The 13,826-nt window shown below is 42.3% G+C and overlaps 1 protein-coding gene across 2 annotated transcripts in view; it reads right to left on the reverse strand.

The window, feature by feature from the left end:
- The window catches only part of lepr (leptin receptor), a 115,905-nt gene that overhangs the window by 32,708 nt on the left and 69,371 nt on the right, over positions 1-13,826 (reverse strand). For both annotated transcript variants that reach the window (XM_014123299.2, NM_001164765.1), the window contains 2 exon segments: positions 9,513-9,670; positions 9,060-9,204 (listed from right to left, as the gene is read on the reverse strand). In XM_014123299.2, the coding sequence (XP_013978774.1) occupies positions 9,060-9,204; positions 9,513-9,670 (303 nt within the window).

Below are 13,826 nucleotides of genomic sequence, written 5' to 3' on the forward strand. Positions count from 1 at the left end.
TGGCAGCATCATGCTATGGGGATGTTTTTCAGTGGCAAGGATTGGGAAACTAATCAGGATCGAGGGAAAGATGAACAGAGCAAAGTACAGGGAGATCCTTGATGAAAACCTGCTCCAGAGCGCTCAGAACCTCCGACTGGGGTGAAGGTTTACCTTCCAACAGGACAACGACCCTAAGCACACAGCCAAGACAATGCAGGAGTGGTTTTAGGACAAGTCTCTGAATGTTCTTGAGTGGACCAGCCAGACCCCGGACTTGAACCTGATCGAACATCTCTTGCGAGACCTGAAAATAGCTTTGCAGTGACACTCCCCATCCAACCTGACAGAGCTTGAGAGGTTCTGCAGAGAATGGGAGAAACTCCCCAAATACAGGTGTGCCAAGCTTGTAGCGCCATACCAAAGAAGACTCGAAGCTGTAATCGCTGCCAAAGGTGCTTCAACAAAGTGCTGCATAAAGGGTCTGAATACTTATGTAAATGTGATATTTCAGTTTTCTATATTTTCTATTTTTCTACATTTCTACAATCCTGTTTTTGCTTTGTCATTATGTAGTATTGTTTGTAGATTGATGCGGTAAAAACCCCCCGAATTAATCAATTTTAGAATAAGGCTGTAACATAAAACAGAGAGGGCTGCCGTGCTTCTAGCTCTTAGGAAACTTTGCAGTATTTAGTTTTTAATCTATTATTTCTTACATTATTAGCCCAGAATTGTTTTTGTGTTATTACATACAGCCGGGAAGAACTATTGGATATCAGAGCGGTGGTAACTCACCAGCATTACGACCAGGAATACGACTTTCCTGAAGTGGATCCAGGGCAATTGAACTGATTCCAGAGGCCGACCCAAAACACCACCAGTGGAGGAGATGTACTCTGAGTGGTCTTCTAGTCTGACTTAGGAGGCGTGCACACCACCCACAGCTTCCGATGTATATTACTCGCTAATGTTTAGTCTCTGGATTTTTTTTTTTACCTTTATTTAACTAGGCAAGTCAGTTTAGAACAAATTCTTATTTTCAATGACAGCCTAGGAACAGTGGGTTAACTGCCTTGTTCAGGGGCAGAATGACAGATTTGTACCTTGTCAGCTCGGGGATTCAAACTTGCAACCCTTCGGTTACTAGCCCAACGCTCTAACCACTAGGCTACCGTGCCGCCCCGATAATAAAGTTGACGAGCTCAGGGCGAGGATTTTTTTCAAGAGAGACATCAGCGATGAAAACACACTCTGTTTCACAGAAACATGGCTGTCTCGGGACATACTGTCTGAGTCGGTCCAGCCAGTTGGGTTCTCAGTTCATTGCGCAGATGGAATAAACATCTCTCCGGGAAGAAGAAGGGTGGGGTGTATGTTTCATGATTAACGACTCATTGTGTGATTGTGATAAAATACAGGAACTCAAGTCCTTTTGTTCACCCAACCTAGAATACCTCAAAATCAAATGCAGACCATATTAACTCCCAAGAGAATTCTCTTCGGTTATAGTCACAGCCGTGTATATCCCCCCTCAAGCCGATACCACAACGGCGCTCAAAGAACTTCACTAGACTTTATGCAAACTGGAAACCACATATCCTGAGGCTGTATTTATTGTAGCTGGGGATTTTAACAAAGCAAATTTGAGAAAAAGGCTGGCTAAGTTCTATCAGCACATTGAGTGCAGTACTCGCGCTGCTAAAACACTCAACCACTGCTACTCAAACTTCCGGGATGCCTACAAGGTCCTCCCCCGCCCTCCTTTCGGCAAATCTGACCACAACTCTGTATTGCTCCTCCCTTCCTATAGGCAGAAACTCAAACAGGATGTACCCGTGCTAAGGACTCTCCAATGCTGGTCTGACCAATCGGAATCCACGCACCAAGAATGTTTTGATCACACGGACTGAGATATGTTCCGGGTAGCTTCCGAGAGTAATATTGACAAATATACTGATACGGTGACTGAGTTTATCAGGAAGTGTATAGGAGAGGTTGTACCCACTGAATATTAAAACCTACCCTAACCAAAAACCGTGGAGAGATTGTAGCATTCGTGCAAAACTGAAAGCACGAACCACCGCTTTTAAGCATGGCAAGGTGACTGGGAATATGGCAGGATACAAACAGTGTAGTTATTCCCACCGCAAGGCAATCAAACAGGCAATACGTCAGCATAAAGACAATGTGGAGTCGCAATTCAACGTCTCAGACAAGAGACATATATGGCAGGGTCTACAGACAATCACGGACTACAAAAGGAAAACCAGCCACGTCGTGGACACCAACGTCTTGCTTCCAGACAAACTAAACACCTTCTTCGCCCACTTTGAGGATAACACAGCGCCACCGACGCGGCCCGCTACCAAGGACTGTGGGCTCTCCTTCTCTGTGGCTGACGTGAGTAAGACATTTAAGCATGTAAACCCTCGCAAGGCTGCCGGCCCAGACGGCATCCCTAGCTTCGTCCTCAGAGCATGCGCAGACCAGCTGGCTGGTGTGTTTACGGACATATTCAATCTCTCCCTATCCCACTCTGCTGTCCCCACATGCTTCAAGATGGCCACCATTGTTCCTGTACCCAAGAAAGCAAAGGTATCTGAAATAAATGACTATCACCCCGTAGCACTCACTTCTGTCATCATGAAGTGCTTTGGGAGACTAGTCAAGGACCATATCACCTCTACTTTACATGTCGCCCTAGACCCACTTCAATTTGCTTACCGCCCCAATAGATCCACAGAGGATGCAATCGCCATCACACTGCCCTATCCCATCTACACAAGAAGAGTACCTACGTAAGAATGCTGTTCATTGACTATATCTCAGCATTCAACACCATAGTACCCTCCAAGCTCATCATTAAGCTCGAGGCCCTAGTCTGAACCCCGCCTGTACTCCCATGACTGCGTGGCCAAGCACCCCTCCTACTTAATCATCAAGTTTGCAGACGACACAACAGAAGTAGGCTTGATTACCAACAATGACGAGACAGCCTACAGGGAGGAGGGTGAGGGCTCGGAGTGTGGTGCCAGGAAAATAACCTCTCACTCAACGTCAACAAAACAAAGGAGATGATCGTGGACTTCAGGAAACTGCAGAGGGAGCACCCCTCCTATCCACATCAACGGGACTGCAGTGGACAAGGTGGAAAGCTTCACATTTCTCAGCGTACACATCACTGACAAACTGAAATGGTCCAACCACACAGAGATCGTGGTAAAGAAGGCACAACAGTGCCTCTTCGACCTCATGAGGCTGTAGAAATGTAGCTTGGCACCTAAAACCCTCACAAACGCTTACAGATACACAATTGAGAGCATCCTGTTGGGCTGTATCACCGCCTGGTATGGCAACTGCACCGCCCACAACCGCAAGGCTCTCCAGAGGGTGGTGCGGTCTGCCCAACGCATAACTGGGGGCAAACTACCTGCCCTCCAGGACACCTACAGCACACAATGTCACAGGGAGGCCAAAAACATCTACAAGGACAACAACCACACGAGCCACTGCCTGTTCACCCCGCTATCATCATCCAGAAGGCGAGGTCAGTCGAGATGCTTCAAAGCTGGGAAAGAGAGACTGAAAAGCATCCATCTCAAGGCCATCAGACTGTTAAATAACCATCACTAGCACATTAGAGGCTGCTGCCTACATACATAGACTTGAAATCACTGGTCACTTTAAAAAATGGAACACTAGTCAATTTAATAATGTTTACATATTTTGCATTACTCATCTCATATGTTCACTACTGGTCAAAAGTTTTAGAACTACAAGGGTTTTTATTTGGACTATTTTCTACAAGGGTGTTTATTTGGACTATTTTCTACAAGGGTGTTTATTTGGACTATTTTCTACATTGTATAATTTTAACTATTGAATAATAGTGAAGATATCAAAACTATGAAATAACACATATAGAATCATGTAGTAACCAAAAAAATATATTTTATATTTGAGATTCTTCAAATAGCTAACCTTTGCCTTAATGATAGCTTTGCTCACTCTTCCAGTTAATGTTATTTTCTGTTTGTTTATGAGGTACACAAAATCAAATCTATTGACTGAAAGCTAAAAAGGGCCATAGACTAGGTGATGAGTCGCATGTAATGATCTTCCTCTTAGCAATGAGACCTCTCAAGTGTAATAAAGAGAGGATGAGAAAGAAAGAGTGAGTGTGCGAGGGAGGGAGGGAGGGAAAAAAATCCTGGAGCCTCTCCAGGACAACATTTTTACAAATGGCTCTGCGTGTGTGTGTGTACATGTGTGTCTGTATGCGTTTGTCTTGACCAATATAAATATCATTACAGTTGAAGTCGGAAGTTTACATACACCTTAGCCAAATACATTTAAACTCAGTTTTTCACAATTCCTGACATTTAATCCTAGTAAAAATTCCCTGTCGTAGGTCAGTTATGATCACCACTTTATTTTAAGAATGTGAAATGTCAGAATAATAGTAGAGAAATATTTATTGCAGCTTTTATTTTTTTCATCACATTGCCAGTGGGTCAGAAGTTTACATACACTCAATTAGTATTTGGTAGCATTGCCTTTAAATTGTTCAACTTGGGTCAAACGTTTCGGGTAGCCTTCCACAAGCTTCCCACAATAAGTTGGTGAATGTTGGCCCATTCCTCCTGACAGACCTGCTGTAACTGAGTCAGATTTGTAGGCCTCCTTGCTCGCAAACTCTTTTTCAGTTCTGCACACAAATTTTCTATAGGATTGAGGTCAGAGCTTTGTGATGGCCACTTCAATACCTTGACTTTGTTGTCCTTAAGCCATTTTGCCACAACTTCAGAAGTATGCTTGGGGTCATTGTCCATTTGGAAGACAAATTTGCAACCAAGCTTTAACTTCCTGACTGATGTCTTGAGATGTTGCTTTAATATATCCACATAAATTTCCTCCCTCATGATGCCATCTATTTTGTGAAGTGCACCAGTCCCTCCTGCAGCAAAGCACCCCCAAAACATGATGCTGCCACCCCCCTGCTTCACGGCTGGGATGGTGTTCAGCTCACAAGCCTCCCCCGTTTTCCTCCAAACATAACGATGGTCATTATGGCCAAACAGTTCTATTTTTGTTTCATCAGACCAGAATACATTTCTCCAAAAAGTACAATCTTTGTCCCCATGTGCAGTTGAAAACCGTAGTCTGGATTTTTTATGGTGGTTTTGGAGCAGTGGCTTCTCCCTTGCTGAGCGGCCTTTAAGGTTATGTCGATATTGGACTTGTTTTACTGTGGATATAGATACTTTTGTACCCGTTTCCTCCAGCATCTTCGCATGGTCCTTTGCTGTTGTTCTGGGATTGATTTGCACTTTTCGCACCAAAGTACATTAATCTCTAGGAGACAGAACGCATCTCCTTCCTGAGCGTTATGACGTCTGCGTGGTCCCATGGTGTTTATACTTGCATACTATTGTTTGTACAGATGAACGTTGTACCATCAGGCGTTTGGAAATTGCTCCCAAGGATGAACCAGACTTGTGGAAGTCTACAATTCTTTTCCTGAGGTCTTGGCTGAGTTCTTTTGACTTTCCATGATGTCAAGCAAGGACGCACTGAGTTTGAAGGTAGGCCTTGAAATACATCCACAGGTACACCTCCAATTGACTCAAATTATGTAAATTAGCCTATCAGAATCTTCTAAGGCCATGACATAATTTTCAAAGCTGTTTAAGAGGCACAGTCAACTGAGTGCATGTAAACTTCTGACCCACTGGAATTGTGATACAGTGAATTATAAGTCAAATAATCTGTCTATAAACAATTGTTGGAAAAATTACTTGTGTTATGCACAAAGTAGATGTCCTAACCGACTTGCCAAAACTATAGTTTGTTAACAAGACATTTGTGGAGTGGTTGAAAAACGAGTTTTAATGTCGCCAAGCTAAATGTATGTAAACCTCCGACTTCAACTGTATATTTCCATGGTCCTGGCTCCTCTGTGTGTGCGTTTTCAATAATCACTTCTACACTGGGGCAGAATCCCTCAGAGGTCCCCATCTTTCATTCCCTGTCTTTGTCCTTTATGAAGAGCCTTCATCATGTGAGTCAGAGAGAGGGCTGACAGAGCTGACAGATGAATCTACAGCTCTGCAGTAAAGCTATAGGAGGAAAGGGACATAAAACAGACAACCTCCGAAAACCAACTCTCTGCATGATGTAGTCATCACTGAGAGAGGGAGAGATAGATGAGAAGAGGGGCAGGGAGGGAGAAAGAGAGGGCGAGAGAGACAGAAAGGGGAGAATAAGCTAATAAACGCCCATATCTACTGGGTAAAATACCACAGTGTGCCATCACAGCAGCAAGACTTATGACCTGTTGCCACAAAAAAAGGGCAACCAGTGAAGAACAAACACCATTGTAAATACAACCCATATTTATGTTTATTTATTTTCCCTTTTGTACTTTAACTATTTACACATCGTTACAACACTGTATATAGACAATCACATTTGAAATGTCTTTATTCTTTTGGATATTCTGTGAGTAATGTTTACTGTTCATTTTCTATTGTTTATTATCTTGGTAATGTTAAAGCAAGTGAAGTAGATAATAAACAATAAAAATTAATAAAGCACTTAAATATATGAGAGCGAGAGAGCGAGATCAAATAGACAAAAATGTCCTTTCCTTCATATTCCTAATCTAATATTGCCTTTATTTAATCCATCCAGCTCCCTAATTGCCACCCTGATCCTGTCCCCATATTTGACATTACATCTGACAACCTGAGACAACTTCACAATTTCCAAACCAAATATGTTGGCCAAGTTACCCAATGTATACAGTATTAACTGCATGGAAATGCAATGCATATCTATGAATCCTCGAGTCTCTAACAGTACAGTATGCAGCAGGTACAGACCAATGCCAGTCTCCCCATATATGTGTGTTTGTGTGGGCAAAATCTATCAACCACAGATGATTTATGACAGTGTGCTAGGAAAATAGCTTCTCCTTTTGCCTTAAAGAGCGACTGAATGCACCAATTCCGCATGTGTTTTTCTGTTGCTCATTGTGAAAAAAACAGATTTCAGTCTTGGGGGTGTGGTTCAATGTGGCAGTTACTGAAGTTTTTCTATACGTTTTTGCAGAGGTTTAAGTCATGCAGTTTTACATCCAGCTAAAGTGTTTTTCCGTAGGAAAACAGTATTCACACCGGGTGCCTTTCCTTCGCTGGGCGGGCCGTTTGGGAACTTTTAGGCAAAATTAGAATATACCCGCTTCTCCAGGCACCACTACATAGGGCCAATGGAAAGACAGCAGTCACACACAGCATGATGTTAAAGGATAAGCAGTCCATAAACTCATAATAAGCCAGTAGGTCCCAATAATAAGAACACAAAAACACACCATTAAGCAATCGAAATGTACAACTATCAGTTCTAATTTAAACATATTTTTCTTCTCTATGCTGCCTGCAGCATGATCTATTTTGCCTGCGCGCATGACAGACAGTTGTTGATTGGAGCACGTCTCCGGAGTCACAGGAGGAGCACTTATTAATCCTGCTGTAGAATTCATTGCGGCCACCAGGCCAAACGAATGACTAAAATGAACGAGACACTCAGACAATCAAATCATGACTCGAGTCAGTAAAAAGAGTCGGTAAGTGTCAGTAAAAAGAACAAATCGTTGGCAAACTGCACATCACTAAAGCATATGTGTACATTGCTGTGTAACCAGAGGTTTTACTGTGCAGGTATACAGTTGTCATGACGTTGCCCTCTTTGGGTACAGCGAGCACAGTTGACCCCCCTCCCTCTGCACCAGGCCTTTTCTATGCAACATCCCCCGACCTCTATACTTCTGACACCAGGCTCTAAGAGCGGTCGTAAATTCCTATGAGGAGATTCTCTCCTCATGGCCACAGTATAGAGACAGAGTGGGCTTCATAGAGAACAAAGGAGTTCTTCCACCTCACAGAACTGGAGAACCGAACGACATTTATGTTCTGGAGAAGGTATAAAAGATCGGTGAAGAATCCAGCTACGAACTGGTCCGTTTGGTACAATTTTGTGAAACTCATGAGGGACAATACCGCCACATTACCATAATCATGTTTATACAATAGCCTCAGCTATGAGACTTACATCTAAATGGTGGTATAAAATGAATGAATAAGGATGGAACTGTTTGTGAAATTGTGTAATGTGATTTTGGACTGTTTAATGAAGGAAACTCCAATTCCCTTTGGAGTCTAACTAAATCAGAGGACGTCTGGCGTCATGGGAATTCGAAACATCTGTCCAATAACGGCTTTAATGAATGTCACTCTGAACTACCCATTCTAACCACGACAGAGAGAGAGAGGGCGGACAGACTCTCCAACAGAAACTAACTTTTCAACAGAGATCCCGACGACACACTGAGCGTAAATATATATATTGATTGCAATTGTTCCCGAATGAGTGAGCGTTCATGTGCAAAGGATTAGTATTTCAATTGTTAGAATTATCAACTCTGTAGTGCCTTCTGAGCTGACCCCCACTCCCCTTTTGTCTAACAAGCCGCCATGCCGGTTTAGCCCACTAGGGCACATTCCTCTATCATTTCTTTGTTACGATATCTACTGTTTGTTATGCATTTCTGTGAATTACCTAGTTAGTAAATAAATGATTTTAAGACAATTGATGTATGGATGACTCAGTGAAGACTGGGTTCATGCAGATAACCAACAATTTACGACGTTTGGAATGAGACTGACGTGAGGTAAAGAATACGTCATTAATCAGAAGACTAATTGATCAGATATTCAAATATCTGAAAGTTATATTAGGAAAATTATAACTTTGTAATCTGAATATTTTCCTTGGTGCCCCGACTTCCTAGTTAATTACAGTTACACGATTAATCAGTTTAATCGCGTAATAATAATAATTTAGTTTTAATGATGCCAAAGACACAGTATGAGAGGGGACTATATCTGACTGTATACTTAATGTGTGTAAGTAGGGCAAGGCAGAGGTCTTACTGTGCAGGTAGATGTCAAGGGAGTATGATAAGTTAACTGTGTGTTTATGATGTATATGTTTCTGTGCAGAGAGAGAGGTCTCACTTTCCAGACGGATACGATGTTGTTGGCTCCAGTCACTCCACAGGTGAGGCCGAGCAGGATGGTGAGACCGGATCTGGACAGTGTAGTGCAGACCAGGCCTCAGTCCAGTCAGAGACACCCACTGGCATCCAGACACCTCCACGTGCTGGAACAGAGGAATAGGGGAGAGAAACACAAGATGTCATACAGAAGTTACTCCATCTGCAAAATGCAGTGTCAACATGGATTGACAATTTGACACAAATACAAAATGGCATTGTGATGACTGAGAACATAACTAAAAATGATATCTACATCTAAGAAAACCATGAGTAGCCTTAAGACTCTTCAACATCCTCTATCCTCTAGGTGTTTGCTCTTGTTCTCTGTGAAATTATTATTGTCTCTAGCTTTATTTTCCTGTAAGACCTGTACTTAGATGTTGTGTTTGCTCGGAGGCCAGTGTGTTCTTACCAGCCAGTTGAGGTGAGAGGTACTTTGGGAGGTATTGTATCGGACCTCGTAGCTCAGTTGGACAGGGCTGGCATGGGGCTGTGGGTCGCTCCAGCTCAGAATCAACTCTCCCTCTGTGGTCTGGGTGTGTGTTAGGTTCAGTGGTGGGCTTGGTTTCCCTGTACAACACACACACACACACACACACACACACACCACAAGCAATACATAATCATCTTCATCATCATCATCATCATCCATGGTTGTTAGCATCATCACCATCCTCCAAACTATGAAACACCATTATCATCGTCATTATGGGCGGCAGGTAGCCTAGTGGTTAGAGCGTTGGACCAGTACCCGAAAGGTTGCTAGATCGAATCCCCGAGCTGACAAGGTAAAAATCTGTCGTTCTGCCACTGAACAAGGCAGTTAAACCCACTGTTCCTAGGCTGTCATTGTAAATAAGAATTTGTTCTTAACTGACTTGCCTAGTTAAATAAAAAAATGTTTTATAATAATCATCGTCATAATGGCATCCAATGTCGGATCTTAAAACCTGTTAGGGCTAGGGGGCAGTATTGACACGGCTGGATAAAAAACGTACCCGATTTAATCCGGTTACTACTCCTGCCCAGTAACTAGAATATGCATATAATTATTGGCTTTGGATAGAAAACACTCCAAAGTTTCTAAAACTGTTTGAATGGTGTCTGAGTATAACAGAACTCAAATGGCAGGTCAAAACCTGAGAGATTCCTTTACAGGAAGTGGCCTGTCTGACCATTTATTGTCTTTCTTTGACATCTCATTCAATTACAAAGGATCTCTGCTATAACGTGACACTTCCCACGGCTCCAATAGGCTCTCAGAGCCCGGGAAAAACCTGAATGTCGTCATCCCAGCCCCAAGCTGAAACACATTATCGCCTTTCTCAAGTGGCCGATCAAGGGACAATGGGCATTAGGCGCGTGCCCTGGCCGCCCCCGTCTTTGTGATTTTTCCTCTGTTTGCCGAAAAGGAGATTCCCGGTCGGAATATTATCGCTTTTTTACGAGATAAATTGCATAAAAATTGATTTTAAACAGCGTTTGACATGCTTCGAAGTACGGTAATGGAATATTTAGAATTTTTTTGTCACGAATTGCGCCATGCGCGCGACCCTGATTTACCATTTCGGATAGTGTCTGGGACGCACGAACAAAACGCCGCTATTCGGATATAACGATGGATTATTTTGGACCAAACCAACATTTGTTATTGAAGTAGCAGTCCTGGGAGTGCATTCTGACTAAGACAACAAAAGGTAATCAAACTTTTATAATAGTAAATCTGATTTTGGTGAAGGCTAAACTTGCCGGGTGATGGCTGGGCTATGTACTTAGAATATTGCAAAATGTGCTTTCACCAAAAAGCTATTTTAAAATCGGACATATCGAGTGCATAGAGGAGTTCTGTATCTATAATTCTTAAAATAATTGTTATGCTTTTTGTGAACGTTTATCGTGAGTAATTTAGTAAATTGTTAGTAAATTCCCCGGAAGTTTGCGGGGGGTATGCTAGTTCTGAACGTCACATGCTAATGTAAAAAGCTGTTTTTTGATATAAATATGAACTTGATTGAACAAAACATGCATGTATTGTATAACAATGTCCTAGGATTGTCATCTGATGAAGATCATCAAAGGTTAGTGCTGCATTTAGCTGTCTTCTGGGTTTTTGTGACATTATATGCTAGCTTGAAAAATGGGTGTCTGATTATTTCTGGCTGGGTACTCTGCTGACATAATCTAATGTTTTGCTTTCGTTCTAAAGCCTTTTTGAAATCGGACAGTGTGGTTAGATTAATGAGAGTCTTGTCTTTAAATAGCTGTAAAATAGTCATATGTTTGAGAAATTGAAGTAATAGGATTTTTAAGGTATTTGAAAATCGCACCACAGGATTCAACTGGCTGTTACGTAGGTGGGACGAATTCGTCCCGCCTGCCCTAGAGAGGTTAATTTGACCAGTATATTGTAGCAACATGATTTGAAAGTTTAGTCCATAATGTTGCTTGATCGGTGGTTAGGCTATTAGCTGGACAAAAGTAGGCTACATGAAAAGTGCAATACTGTTAATACACTGAACAAAAATATAAACGCAACATGTAAAGTGTTGGTCCCATGTTTCATGAGCTAAAATAAAAGATCCAAGAAATGTTCCAAATGCACAAAAAGCTTATTTCTCTCAAATGTTGTACACACATTTGTTTACATCCCTGTTAGTGAGTATTTCTCCTTTGCCAAGATAATCCATCCAATTGACAGGTGGGATTAAACAGCATGATCATTAAACAGGTGCACCTGGGGACAGTTTTGTCACACAATACAATTCCACAGAGGTCTCAAGTTGAGGGAACATGCAATTGGCATGCTGCCTGTAGGAATGTCCACCAGAGCTGTTGCCATTAAAAAAAGAGTGGGACAACATTCCACAGGCCACAAACAGCCTGATCAACTCTATACAAAAGAGATGTGCTGCACTCCAAGAGGCAAATGGTGGTCACACCAGATACTGACTTTTGGTTACTGGTTTTCTGATACAGGCCACTAACTTTTTTTTTTAAGGTATCTGTCATGTGAAATCAATAGATTAGGGCCTAATGAATTTATTTCAATTCACTGACTTCCTTATACAAACTGTAACTCAGGAAAATCTCGAAATTGTTGCATGTTACGTTTATATTTTTGTTCAGTATATAACTGTGTTTGTGCAGGTTTTCAGTGAATTTATGTAAATCACGAAGCTCATCTGCATTTCCAGCGCAGGAACATTCTCAGTAACAATCAAGTGATCAAATTAAGATGTGATATCTGTATTTCTACACTGCAGAGACAATGGTCTCAGGCACATACAGTACTGTAACAGCAATTGGAGACACATTGATGGTCCCTAATAACTGCATTGGTTATAGACTCAAACAGGCTTCATACAGGGCAGCCAAATGATGAAATCAGCAGAAACGTATTTGAAGTGACATGACAGGCCAGGCTCAGTGGTGTATGAACATGATATAATAACATATATCTAAAAGACAGCATCTCTACTTTAGTGGTCCATGGGCTTCTTACTGAATACCGATCAATAAGGCCAAGCTCCATATGTCAGAAAAATCAATACCTCAAAATGTAATCAAAATAACTGAAATTGCAACCGAGTACCAAGGCAGAGTAGAAGACACCCTTTCGACATTTCTTCCTGGAATTTGAACATATATTACAGTATTTGACAGTGAGATGTATCCTCCTGGTATTTAAACTGCTTTGTTCATTTTGAAGTATTTGTGTTTACTCCCAGTGATTGACTTGACAGGGGAGTTATTTGTAACCCATCTTATTGTTGTTTTGATTTAGCGTTTTCATTAAAGTAAGAGTAAAATATGAGCACTTTACACGCCGTGCCTTGGTCCCCTTTGAACGACGAACGTTACATACATGAGGAGTCGGCAACCTTTCTCAGTTGACGGTGCATGTCAGATAAAAAAGTAAGCCATGAGGTCAAAGGAATTGTCTGTAGAGCTCCGAGATAGGATTGTGTCAAAGCACAGATCTGGGGAAGGGAAAAAACATTCTGCAGCATTTAAGGAAACCAAGAACACAGTGGCCTCCATCATTAAATGGAAGAAATTTGAAACCACAAAGACTCTTCCTAGAGCTGGCCGCCCAGCCAAACTGAGCAATCGGGGGAGAAGGGCCTTGGTCAGGGAGGTGACCAAGAACCCAATGGTCACTCTGACAGAGCTCCAGAGTTCCTCTGTGGACATGGCAGAACCTTCCAGAAAGACAACAATCTCTGCAGCACTCCACCAATCAGACCTTTATGGTAGAGTGGCCAGACGGAAGCCACTCCTCAGTAAAAAGGAAGTTTGCCAAAAGGCACCTAAAGACTCTCAGACCATGAGAAACAAGATTCTTTGATCTGATGAAACCAAAATGTAACTCTTTGGCCTGAATGCCAATTGTCACATCTGGAGGAAACCTGGCACCATCCCTAAGGTGAATCATGGTATGCTGGTGGCAAAATGTAACATCATGATGTGGGGATGTATTTCAGCAGCAGGGACTGGGAGACTAGTCAGGGTCGAGGAAAAGATGAACAGAGCAAAGTACTGACAGATCCTTGATGAAAACCTGCTCCAGAGCTCTCAAGACCTCAGACTGGGGCGAAGGTTCACCTTCCAACAGGACAACAAGCCTAAGCACACAGCCAAGACAATGCAGGAGTGGCTTCGGGACAAGTCTCTGAATGTCCTTGAGTGGCCCAGCCAGAGCCCGGACATGAACCCGATCGAACAT

Source organism: Salmo salar, chromosome ssa10 (genome assembly GCF_905237065.1).
Source record: "Salmo salar chromosome ssa10, Ssal_v3.1, whole genome shotgun sequence".
Taxonomy (NCBI): domain Eukaryota; kingdom Metazoa; phylum Chordata; class Actinopteri; order Salmoniformes; family Salmonidae; genus Salmo; species Salmo salar.